Source organism: Cherax quadricarinatus, chromosome 74 (genome assembly GCF_038502225.1).
Source record: "Cherax quadricarinatus isolate ZL_2023a chromosome 74, ASM3850222v1, whole genome shotgun sequence".
Taxonomy (NCBI): Eukaryota; Metazoa; Arthropoda; class Malacostraca; order Decapoda; family Parastacidae; genus Cherax; species Cherax quadricarinatus.
Genome location: NC_091365.1, coordinates 16747853 through 16761257, shown reverse-complemented (window position 1 = coordinate 16761257; position 13405 = coordinate 16747853). Strand labels below are relative to the sequence as shown.

The 13405-nt window shown below is 38.4% G+C and overlaps 1 protein-coding gene across 1 annotated transcript in view; it reads right to left on the bottom strand.

The window, feature by feature from the left end:
- LOC128705678 (putative inorganic phosphate cotransporter) overlaps positions 1 to 13405 on the bottom strand; it is a gene marked incomplete at its 3' end in the record, with an annotated part of 106043 nt that overhangs the window by 47983 nt on the left and 44655 nt on the right. Inside the window, 1 exon segment of the mRNA XM_070100808.1 lies at positions 1815 to 1963. Within this exon segment, the coding sequence (XP_069956909.1) occupies positions 1815 to 1963 (149 nt within the window).

The following is a 13405-nucleotide window of genomic DNA, read 5'->3' as shown; positions in this document are numbered from 1 at the left end:
ATGATAGATGGACTCACTGGTGTCAATCTCCCTGAGCCTTAAGTCCATAAAATTCAGTTGAAGTTCTTTTCGTATTATTGTTCTCAAACTACTACCTGACAAGCCAAGATTGTAATCTACTCCCTCTTTGAAAGCATACAGCTTAGCCAATTTATCAGTTCTATCATGCATCTGAAGACCAATGTGAGATGGAATCCACAGCATGTGCACTCTGACTCCACTATCCACAATCCTACCATACCTGTGTCTGGCTTCTGACACAAGCATGCCACAATTTATGCTTAATGAGTTGAGAGCATTTATGGATGACAGAGAATCAGTTACAATTAAACTGTCAATCTTTGATACATAGATGCATTTCAGTGCAAGGAGTATGGCAAACAGTTCTGTCTGAAGGGTAGAGGCCCAATTATTGATGCGTGCTCCAATTTCTTTAAGAGAGCCATCACTCTGTACGACAACAGCAGCACTACCAGCTGCACCAGTGGATTGGTGAACAGAACCATCAGCGTAAATAATTTGCGAGAGTGTGTGCTGTGTGACTAAGTTATCAATACAGCTTAAGGCCTCATGTTTGGCTTCAAGGCGAAGTTTTGGTTGTGATTTAAGAAGTAGTTTGGGGGGAAATGGAGGAATGGTAGTTTGGAATGGGGTAATATTCCATGGAGCGGAGAAGTGCCGCTGTTGCCTTACTTGACATAGATCATGTATCTGATTCATGCGGAGGTCGGTTCCAGTTTTTTCGACCCATCTGGAGGAGTGTTCACCAGTGCTGAGGAAAGTTTGGAGGGCTTCTGTGCAGGGGTTTGAATGAGCTTGCCTGAGCATATTAACCCAAATTAGGATATTTCTTTCAGTAACACGATCTCTGATGCTTGGAATATCAAGTTCTTTTTGCATATTTAAAATTTTGGCAGTACGAGGGCATCCTAAAATGATCCTCATTGCTTCGTTCTGCAGTTTTTCCAGCCCTCCAAGCTTCCAGTCAGACACAAGAGCAAGTAGTGGCGCAGCATAATCAACCAATGATCTAATATAAGCAAGATACATCATTTTCACAATTTTAACATTAGCACCATACCTGGGGTGAAACCCAGCCACAACCCTAAGTGCTCTTAGTCTTTCTTTGTATTGGCAACAAAGTCTTGTTACAACAGGTCCAAGTAGTGGAACCTCAAAGCCTAGATACCTGTATCTGCTTACATATTCTAGAAGAGACCCATCATGCCTTGCTACAGCCACCATGAAAGTTACCAATGAGTAATTTGAAGCATTTGGCACAAAAACATAAGAAAAAATTATGGAAAAAAGCTAAAAATGACAGGAAAATGACAATAAACGAACTACAGGTATGGGTGAGTGACGATAATGACATAATTACCCCAATTACTATAATCACGATAACTTTTTACCTAATTGTCGTACAGAGACGAGACATACACCAAGATGTTGCCAGATTGTTGAGCTATTTTTCGGTAAGCTTAAATCATTTTTCGAATTTTTTCGATTTTTTCGTCTCTTGCCTGGCTCGATGCCTGAGACGCCCCTTAACTAATACAGGTGTAGTGACTGATCTCTTAACTAATTCAGGTGTAGTGACTGATCTCTTAACTAATGCAGGTGTAGTGACTGATCTCTTAACTAATACAGGTGTAGTGACTGATCTCTTAACTAATACAGGTATAGTGACTGATCTCTTAACTAATACAGGTGTAGTGACTGATCTCTTAACTAATACAGGTGTAGTGACTGATCTCTTAACTAATACAGGTGTAGTGACTGACCTCTGAAATAACACATTATTAGTAACTAACCAAAGCGAGGCCCATGATGACCCTGACAGCAACAAGGGCGCCGCTGCTGGCCCTGGCCGCCAGAGGTATGAAGAGAGTACTGCAGGAGGCGGCCAGCAGTGCTCCACCTAGCACACGTCGAGCACCCACAAGCTCGGCCACACGTCCACCTGGTGGAATGATACATAGATCTCATACAAGGTTTAACATAATTACAATTATTATGTAACGTGCTAAACTTGTGGATAATTCAGGACATGTAGAATCAATCATCCATATGCTTTAACTAGGTCAAAATCTTTACAGGTCAAAGAAAGAAGAGGATATCTCATGGGTTATTTACAGCGATGTATGACCCTAGTGGGTTTAACGTTTCTTTTTTATAATAATAATAATAATAATAATAATAATAATAATAATAATAATAATTAATAATAATAATAATAATAATAATAATGGGTTATTTCCAAAGATTTTTAACCCAAGTATTCAAATTCAAATTCAAAGTTTATTCTCTATAAGGATTACAATGCTGAGTTTACAGAAATTTGGGTATTGTGTGGTTTACATGTAGTAAAATAGTGATTACAGAGTGTACCACTAGAACGCTTAGCATGGCTAGGCATTTCGGGCAGACTTAGTTTTATTCTTGCACACGAAAATCACTCACTACGAAAGCAAAAGACTTGGCAGACGATGCACCATCCCCTCAATGAAAAGCAGGGGTGTCACTAGCACGTTAAGAGACCATACAATAAGTGTCAGGGGCCCGAGACTGTTCAACTGCCTCCCAGCACACATAAGGGGGATTACCAACAGACCCCTGGCAGTCTTCAAGCTGGCACTGGACAAGCACCTAAAGTCAGTTCCTGATCAGCCGGGCTGTGGCTCGTACGTTGGTTTGCGTGCAGCCAGCAGCAACAGCCTGGTTGATCAGGCGCTGATCCACCAGGAGGCCTGGTCACAGACCGGGCCGCGGGGGCATTGACCCCCGAAACTCTCTCCAGGTAAACTCCAGGTAAAATATTACAAATTATGAGGTAAGTTGGTATTATGGCTAAGTGACTAAATACTAGTTTGTGAGTTTAGCAAAGTGAATGCTTTTGTTTTGGCACAGTACATAGTTTCAGTATTGGAGTATCACAGGATTCATTATTTTAAGATTGAGATTAATATTTCTGTTTATGGTCAAATGAGTGAGTGTAAGTGTGAACCACCAGGTGGTATTCGTGTAGTTAGTTGACGGGGTGTATCAGGGAGATAAGATGTTTTCTAATGGTAGTTTTGAAGGTGATGAATGTGTCTGCAGTTCTAGAGTTCTCAGATACGGTATTCTAGATTTTAGGGCCTTTGACATACATTGAATTTTTGTAAAGGTTTAGTCGGACACGGGGAATGTCGTAGAGGTGTTTGTGTCTGGTGTTATGCCTGTGGGTTCTGTCACAACTATCAAGAAAGCGTTTTAGGTCAAGGTTGATATTAGAGTTTAAGGCCCTGTAGATGTAGATTGCACAGTAGTAAGTGTGGATGTACTGAACAGGGAGTAAGTTTAGGTCTATGAAGAGTGGAGGGGTGTGTTGCCAGGGATGGGATTTAGTGATTATTCTTACTGCAGCTTTTTGTTGGGTTATTATTGGCTTTAAGTGTGTTGCTGCAGTTGATCCCCAAGCACAAATAGCATAGGTGAGGTATGGATAAATAAGTGAGTGGTATAGTGTGAGAAGGGCATTTTGCAGCACGTAGTATCGTATCTTGGAGAGGATCCCAACCGTTTTGGATACTTTTTTGGTTATATGCTGGATATGGGTGCTGAAATTCAGGTTGTTGTCAAGGTATAAGCCTAGGAATTTGCCCCCATTATTTCTGGTAATAGGAGTGTTGTCAATCTTAATGTTAATTTGTGCATCTCCTGCTCTGCTACCAAACATGATGTAGTAGGTTTTGTCAGTGTTAAGCGTAAGTTTATTGGCTGTCATCCAAGTCGATATTTTGATCAGCTCCTCATTCACAATGGTGTTGAGGGTGGCAAGATTAGGGTGAGAGATGACATAAGTCGTGTCGTCAGCAAAGAGAATGGGTTTCAGGTGTTGGGATACGTTTGGAAGGTCATTGATGTATATGAGGAAGAGCAGGGGACCAAGGACACTTCCCTGCGGAACTCCAGTATCAAGTGGCCATGTTGCTGATGCTGTGTCTTTAATGGTGACATACTGATACCTATTAGTAATGTAAGATTTGAAATAAGCAAGCGCATGGCCTCTTATACCGTAATAATCAAGTTTGTGGAGTAGGATGTTGTGGTCTACTGTGTCAAAAGCTTTTCTTAGGTCAATAAAAATTCCTAGTGGATATTCCTTATTTTCCAATGCTGTGTAAAGCAGATCTAGCATTTTTATGATTGCATCATTAGTGCTTTTATTTTTCCTGAATCCAAATTGGCAGGGGTTGAGTATGTTTTGAACCGTTATAAATGAATACAGTCTCCTGTGCACGAGTTTCTCAAAGATTTTGGATAGCAATGGTAAGTTAGATATTGGCCTATAGTTGTTTAAGTCTGTAGGGTCACCACCTTTATGTATTGGTGTAACCCTTGCCATCTTGAGTAGTTTCGGGAAGGTGCTAGTCTCTAGTGACTTGTTAAAAAGTAATGAAATAGCATGCGAAAGGACATGGGCCGCTCGCTTGTACAGTAATGGTGGGACATGTTAAAAAGTAATGAAATAGCATGCGAAAGGACATGGGCCGCTCGCTTGTACAGTAATGGTGGGACATGAGACAGATTCCCCGAGTTATTTTTAAGTGACTTTATAATCTCGGTGACTTCCGTGGGCTCAGTTGGTGCAAGATAGAAGGAATTAGGGAAATTCCCATCTAGGTAGTCCCCGGCATGGGCATTGGTATGTGGGATTTTATTGGCGAGATTAGATCCTATGGTTGAGAAGAAGTCGTTTATCTTGTTAGCTGTGTCAGTGGGATGTAGTGGTGTTTCATTAGGTTTAGTTAGGACAATATTCTTGGTTTTTCTCAGTTTGTGGGTCCCTAGAATCTGAGAGAGTGTTTTCCAGGTCTTTTTTATATCTCCTCTAGTGTCTGTGAATCTACTGGAGTAGTATAGTTGTTTGGCTTTCTTTATTACTTTGGTGAGAGCTGATGAATAATGTTTAAGAATATCTTTGTGTATTAAGCCCTGTCTATATTGCTTTTCATATTGGTGTTTCTTGTCAATGGATTTCAGAATGGTGCTGGTTAGCCATGGGCAACCAAGCCGTTTGTTTGTGATCTGTTTTGTTTTTATAGGACAATGTTTGTTGTATAGTCTAAGTAATTTGTTAAGAAAAATGTCTGTCCAGTCATCAATACCATTGGCCTTGGAGAATTCTGTAGGCCAGTCAACAATCTCTAGGTCAGCTGTGAACTTCCTTACTGAGGCCTCGTCATGGAGTCTAAATGAGACTTTGTTGTATTCAAGTGGTGGTTTACTAATGTTTGTCAGGAGGAAGGTAGGGTAGTGGTCTGTAGTGCTATCTGTGATTATCCCTGATTTAAGGGGGGCTAGTATATTGGTCTATATGTGGTCTATTATGGTTGCACTTGTCTCAGTGAGCCTGGTTGGTTTAGTTATTGTTGGTATGAGAAGTGTGTTGTTCATATTGTTGATGAAATCAGTTACAGGCTGATCATCTAGTAAGCCAAGGTTGATGTTGAAGTCTCCAGCTAAGAGAAGGTGGTGCTTATTCATTTGTCTGTTTGTTATTAGTGACTTTAATTTCTCACTGAAATTTGGGATGTTTGTGTGAGGTATCCGGTAAATGGCACCGATTGTTATAGGCGTCTTAAGGTTTTTTACAGTAAAATTAGCAAAAATGTATTCCCCCAAGATAATTGGTTAGAGTAATAGATTGCAATACCACCCCCAACTTGGTTTGGTCTGCAGTTGTGAATTGCTGTGTATCCTGGTAGAGGGTAGATATCTATTGTGTCCTGCTTAAGCCAGGTTGCAGTAAGAATAATGCAGGAGAAGGGTGTCTTTAGTGATTCAAGGAGTGCTAGGAGGTCATCATAGTGTTTGCTTAAGGACCTGATGTTGTAGTTAAGTACTGATAGACTTTTAGCATTGTTTAGGATAGTGCTGGCTTGTGATGCTGTGTAGTAAAGGCAGTTACTTTCCAATAGGTTTTGATTGGGTGTCAGATTATGGAGGTTTAGATCAGGGTCAACGTGATCAATCATCTTCTAGGTTTAAATTATGGTTATTTATATCCTGAGCTGTGTGTTGAGTTCTAGTACTGATGTCTGTAGTGGTAGGAAGTTTGGACAAGTATATAGCTAGAGTATTTTGGTCATGTAGAGTATAGTCACTACTAAACATAATGAAGTTGATGTTGTCTATGTGTTGTGCTGGAATGAACTAAAGTACAACTAGGTATAAACTAGTAATATAAAAATACAAATTAAAAATAGAACAAGACTCTCACTTGTAATTGCACTAAGGTCTAATAATGACTTTTGTAGAGTCTATGTTTTGAGCTAGAATGAGCTATAGTACAATAGGTTTAATCTAATAATATAAAAATACAAATTAAAAATAGCACTAGTCTCTCACTAGTAATTGCACTATGGTCTAATATAGTGAATTTGGTATTGACTATGTATTGAGTTAGAATGAGCTATGGTACAACTGAATTTAATCTAATAATATAAAAATACAAATTAAAAATAGCACTAGTCTCTCACTAGTAATTGCACTATGGTCTAATATAGTGAATTTGGTATTGACTATGTATTGAGCTAGAATGAGCTAGAGTAAAACTGTGATTAATCTAATAATATAATAAAGGCACAAGACTCTCAATTGTAATTGCACTAAGGTCTTATATAAGTTTACAAGAATTAGAGTATAATTAGATTTAAATTGACAGGATAAAATACACAAATTAAGGTAGCAAAAGAATAATAAAAAAAATGATAAAAATAAAAATGGCAATGACTTGGTTATAATATGCTAGTAAGATGGTAGACAGGATAATATAAAAGTTGTAGTTGAAAATACTAGTTTAAAAAAGTATGGAATAAAAATGGTTAATAAAAGAAGTTTATGATAAGTTTGATCAATATAGTTTAAAGTAAAATTGGGCAATAATAGGGATTTAGAATAAAATTGGGCAATTGAGTATTTTTTAAAGTGAGGTAGAATTATTGAAGACAAGTTATGGTTAGTTTATAATAAAATAAGATAGAACAGTGATGTGGTAAGTTGTAAAAAAGGAGATAGATTCTGTAGATATTAAACACAATTAAGACTATGAGGTAGAATAGTAGTTGAATACAACAATGACAATCAAAAGTAGTTGGGGTATTAGAATTTTAGGGGGGCACAAATTTATGACAATATAACACTAACGGTGGACTATGGGTATTATCTGCACTTTACTCTGATTCTGTGAGTCCAGCCTCACTTAGGAATGTTTTAAGGTCATGTTCTGTAGAGATGAAGTATCTCTTCCCAGTGGGCTGTTTCCTAACCGCGATTTTTCCATCCCTCACAAAGCACTGGTGGATTTTTTGGGCATAGCGTAATTTTCTTAGCCGATAAAGAAGGTTTTGTCTTGTTTTGGTAAGGCACTCATTGACGTAAACATCAGTTTTCATAGAAATAGATGTTTTTAGTAGGTTGTTTCTTTGTAGGCTAGTTTGGAATTTTAACAGCACTGTTTTTTTACCTGCTTGGTAGCCCATCAGTTTGCAATCCTTTAGGTCGTTACTACGTATGTTAAGGCGAAGGTGGTCCTTGATGAGCTGTAGGGTGGTCTCCATGCAGGTCTCTTGGGTGACTGTGGGTGGGAGATGTTTGCTGTTAACTACAACAGCGTCAGATAGCTGCTGTTGGTCATTATGGTCTTGGAAGTTGGTTATGACATTGGCAAGTTGTTGGTCCACTCTTGATCTTTCCTCTGTAATGTTGGTAGTAAGTAGGGTGACTTGGTCTTTTAGAGTGTTGATGGTGTCTAGGGACTGGGTGTGGGTGTTGCTTTGTTGTTCTAGAGTGTCTAGTTTATGTTCTAGAGCAGTGATCTTGTTGAGGTAATCTGCATTGCTAGCCTTTAGTTCCTGCATTTCTTGAGTTAGTTTGGTGATCGTTTGATTCTGAATCGTAAGGAGTTTAGCTATTTCTGGGTCGGTGATCTTCTTAACATCAAATACTGGGAAGGAGTTATCTTGGACTGTAGCGGCGGCCATGTTTGTTGTTGTCTGTCGTGTGTTGTGGTGGTGCCGGTGGGTGATGAGGGTTGTGTCCTGGCTGGCAGTACCACAAGTTTTCCTCGTGTTATTACTGCTCTCACCTTTGATGTTAGGAGTCCTTAGCTGATTACTGGATCTTCTTTTATTGTTCTGACCCTTGTCCATTGGCTGTGGCTTCAGGTGAATAGTAGGCGATGGGTGATGGGTGAATGTTGTGGAGTATCACTTCAGTGGCAGCGGGGTAGGAGGTGGTAGTACGAATCCTATTAGTTGGTAATTTGTGAACTTTTGGGTGATTTCTGCAGTTGCTTTATATCATTCTGGGTATCCACACATGTTAGTGTTATGCGGGTCTTGATTAGGTCATCACTGGGCTGCTGGGAACCTCAGGTAGAAGTAAAAATAGAGGACAAGGTTCTTGTTGTCGCTGCCGCTGCCGCTCCTTGGCTTGTGAATGGAGTGAATGTAAGCAGAATAAAGTCGAGTAATATTACTTCCCAGCTATGATTTTTTCTATAGGATGTGAACTTTTTTTTATATTTTTATTAAAAGCGAAACTACATACAAAATTTGAAATCATACAAAAGTGAACTCCACACCATAACCATTATACACATGTCCTCCTGCGGACGGTTATGCCTTCAAACAATGTCTAAAAACCCTAAAGGTATTCCCTCCATCTTACAACATACAGTACGACCAAAGAATATTACATCATTTCATATATCAACTAAAGTTTTCTACCTTCAATTAAAATTAAAAATCAAACTCATCTAATTGACGACAGTTGCCATTGTTATCAATGACCTAGATCCTCTCATGCTGTTGGAGTGTGAGCAAAGTAACATTTATGAAGGGATTCAGGGAAACCGGCAGGCCGGACTTGAGTCCTGGAGATGGGAAGTACAGTGCCTGCACTCTGAAGGAGGGGTGTTAATGTTGCAGTTTAAAAACTGTAGTGTAAAGCACCCTTCTGGCAAGACAGTGATGGAGTGAATGATGGTGAAAGTTTTTCTTTTTCGGGCCACCCTGCCTTGGTGGGAATCGGCCGGTGTGATAATAAAAATAATAATAATAAAATAAATATTCCTTAAACAGTTCCTTCATCCCGTATATATATTCCTACTATACCATGGAAAAAGCCTTCTGATGAGATGACCACTTCCCATATATATCTTCTGACACTTCACAATATGTATGAAATGGACATCCATGGTTAACCATATGAACTTAAAAAACTTCAGTTATAATTATCCTCCATAAACCTTTCTCTTCCTGAAAACACACAATCTCCCCCTTTAACCCCCCCCCCCATGTTAGGTTCTAAATTCACGGTGTATGTTACATATTACTAACTAAAACCAGTGAGTTCCTTATATCTCACAATAACATTATATGCACATGCTAAAAAGGTCGCCTTACACAGAAGACAGCCTTTTAAAAATTGGTAACATACATACCTATACTCTTACATATATATATATACATTTGCGTATATACTCGATCACACATACCCACACCGACTCATACACACACGACAATATATAAGACTTTTACAACCTTATATGTTAATCCTTTATTAGGAAAAAAACAAGGCAATTGAATAATTTTGAGAAAAACATGATTACTCTGTATCCTTCATACCTGTTAACAATGCGTTGATTGTTCCCTCTTGTAGTTGTCTCACAAAGATCATTTACCTTATAAAACTATGATCAACAATGACCTCTTGTCTTTCAACACATGGCTAAACTAAAACATTCACACACAAGAAAACTCTCCAATTACACCACATCTGACATGTCACCCCCTCCCATACAACTCTCATGACAATCTTACCACATTTACATATCCTTCATAGAGGCAGCGGCAGCGGAAGCAGCGACTTCCAAGCTCCGTACTTTTCTCCAACTACCAGAGCTACCAATGCTCCTATGATGACCTAGTTACAAGCAAAACTGCACTACTCAACGTAGCACCCAGAATGACCAAAGATTACCAACAGTGAAACCTACAAATCGAAAATAATAGAGATCAAAGGAAGACTGCACACAAACCGAAAGCAACACCCCGCTGCCAGCCGAACAACGTAACCCTAAGCTTTGTATACTACAACTTCTTCTTAACTACAACAATTCCTGTAGTATTATGAGGCGCAATCTAAGAGGAAACAGCACCAAGGCCAGCAAGAAAACACCGAAAAATCAATTATTCAACAAGTGTAGCCAGGAGGACGCCGGCTCAGCAACCACCCCACTCACCACTGCTCAAGGCGACACCACAACAATAACAACAAACATGGCTGCCACCAGCCCATCCTCCCCTCTCTTCCCCGGATTCAACCTACCAAGTAGTCTCTCAGGTATGACCAACGATCCAGATACCCTAAAGACATGCATCTCCAACTTAGCTATTGAAAATATGAATCTTCGAGAGACGCTAACAAAACAAGACACCAGGATGACACAACTCGAGAACAAAATCCTCAGTCTTGAACAAAAGTTAACAACACCAGGAATGACTAACTGTGACAAGACCATCCAAACAGTCATAGATAGCCATACCCAACAAATAATATCTCTTAATACAAAGGTTGAAGAAGCAGTAAAAGAATGGAAGAACAACTTAGATAACCAGTTCAGTGATTACTTTGCTCTCCAAGAAGATAAAACTGAACAAGATAAACTATCGAACGCAGTAATAGTTAACAGTCCACTTTTTCCCAGTGATATGAACCAAACAAACAGTAAAGAAATTACTCTGCAGATCATAAAAGACCAAACAAGTGTTATTGTACCAGAGTCTGAAATAAAAGAAGCCCGGTTACTAGGATCCCATGGTAGAAAAAGTGTTATGCTTAGATTCCACTCACATGACAGGAAAAAAGACTTAATTATTGCATCTATTAAAGTAAAGAAAGAGGTATACATAAACGAGTGTCTTACCAAAAAACGTCAGAACCTCCTGTATAGAGTCAGAAAACTTAAGCGGTATTAGTTCGAAGAGGAAAGCGAGAAAGTTATGGGAGACACTCACCTGAAAACTTTAAGTGTAGAATATTCCTAATCTCGCTTAATATGTTATGAAAGTTGTGGGAGAATAGTGAATACTCCACTTCCTTGATACACTACGGTATAAGAGTGAATTATTTTTATTTTTTTTATATGTTTAAAAACATACATAGTACAAAATATACACACAAAAACTGGTTTTGTCAAAAAAATGGACCAAAAACAAAACTTGCACAATTATAATCTCACCACAAAATATACTTAATCCATTGAACTAAAAACTTTTACACACTAGTAGCCCTCACTTATTAAACCCCTTCAATGTGCAGGATAACCCTGGCAGCCACATAGTGACAACCCGCCTTTGCATGTACTTACCCTGAAACAGTGTATATATATACATGACAATGTTTATAACCTAAATCAAAAACTCGTACATACAAACTAACATAGATTTATTTAAACTCGCATTTTTATATATATCAGGGAAGAGAAAAAAAACTAACAGAATACACTATGTGCAAAATATCAAAATTTGTCCAAAAAATGGACCAACAATAACTTTTACACAATACAAAACGTCGAAAACATCTTATGCTAAATATAAATTTTTTACAATGTTAGATTCAGTAATGTCTAATATTATGCCTTTAATACTAAAGCAATTTTATATAGAAAAAAAAAAAAAAAAAAAAATCATGTTAATTGACAGTTAGTACATACAAACTAACATAGATCTTGGCATTTATCAACTCGCATTTTATAAAATTTATATATAAAAAAAACCAGCTATGTGCAAAATATAAATTACACTTTTACACAATACAAAACGTCGAAAACATCTTATGCTAAATATAAATTTTTTACAAAGAAAGTCTAATATTATGCCTTTAATACAGTCACCCCTTTGCTAAAAAATCAAACATTGAAAAATAAAAAACCTACCACCCCTTTTAACCCCATTTCACTATATTGTACATCATTTTGCCATTTTTGATTTTGTTCACTACATCACAATAGTTATAAAAAACCGACTGCTATTCTCACATCACAAATTATATTAATACAAGAACAGTATCGGATCATCACATACTATATAAGAGCAAACAGTGTCGCAAAATTTAACGCACTGTACATTTTAACTCAGCGCATACGCAGACAAAAAAAAATCTCGTGAAAAATTATACTATCATGCAACCAAAAAAATCTAAAAAACAAACAAAAAAAAACCAACTCGGGGAGAAAATTTGATACATATTCTTGTACAACTAAAAAACCAAAGTGAAACCTGTTATTCGTTACCATGACTTGATATCATATGGTACCACCTCAAAAGAGCATAATGAGTGATACCTTCACATCCTTCAAAATTCAACACGCTCCTACCCCAGTCAGACCTCTCCCCCCCCCCTACCTGAGAAAAAAACAAACCTGATTTCGGACTACAAGAGTGCACAATATAATGTTAACCCTAACACATATATGAAGCTTTACAAAAGTAAACAAAAAAAAAAATTACATAGGCATATGAAAACAAAAAAAAAATACATAAAGCAAATTAAACAGCAAATACATGATATAAACATGTAAACAGTTCATTTTCAAACACCGGTATCACCAAAATCAAATTGTTTATAACATATTCCTGTAGTCAATTATATTAACCATATTCGTCCACATCATAAAAAACCAACACCCAAGACACCTCAGAAAGCCCTCCCCCTGCCATCCCCTGACACTATACCAACCTCACTCTCCCTATTCATACTCACATCCTTACCTAAAGTCATTAAGTCAAAACCCCAGGCTATCAGCCGTATGTCTTCAGTTCACCCCCCTATGCCCCCCCTCATACTTGAAGACTGTACACACACATACACCACTACCACACACACTTTCCACATTCACACTCCATGGGAAAACAACCCATTCCAGCCCTAACCTACACCCAACCTTAACATCTCACCTACCATCAGATTACGATAACCCAAAGGAAAACTAACCACAACCTCCCATATAATACCCTATTCCTGCAAACCATTCAATACACACTCGCCGCAAGCACCCGCACCCTACACTCATCCCCACCTCCCTCATACCCCAAGACACATACAAAAAATCTGCCACCACATACATCACTGCCCTCCGAATGTCCTTGGAAAGCCCGCCCACATCAAAAAGCAAAGCCCTCAACTTGCCCCCCCCCTGCCACTATACCCAGGACCCTCGCTAACCATTTCCTTAGAGTCCCCAAGTTTTCGCAAAAATATACAGCATGAAACGGTCTCCTCCTCCCCACAAAGTAAAGTGCCATCACCTACATACCCCATTCGATATAGCACCGACCTTGAAGCTAGAATT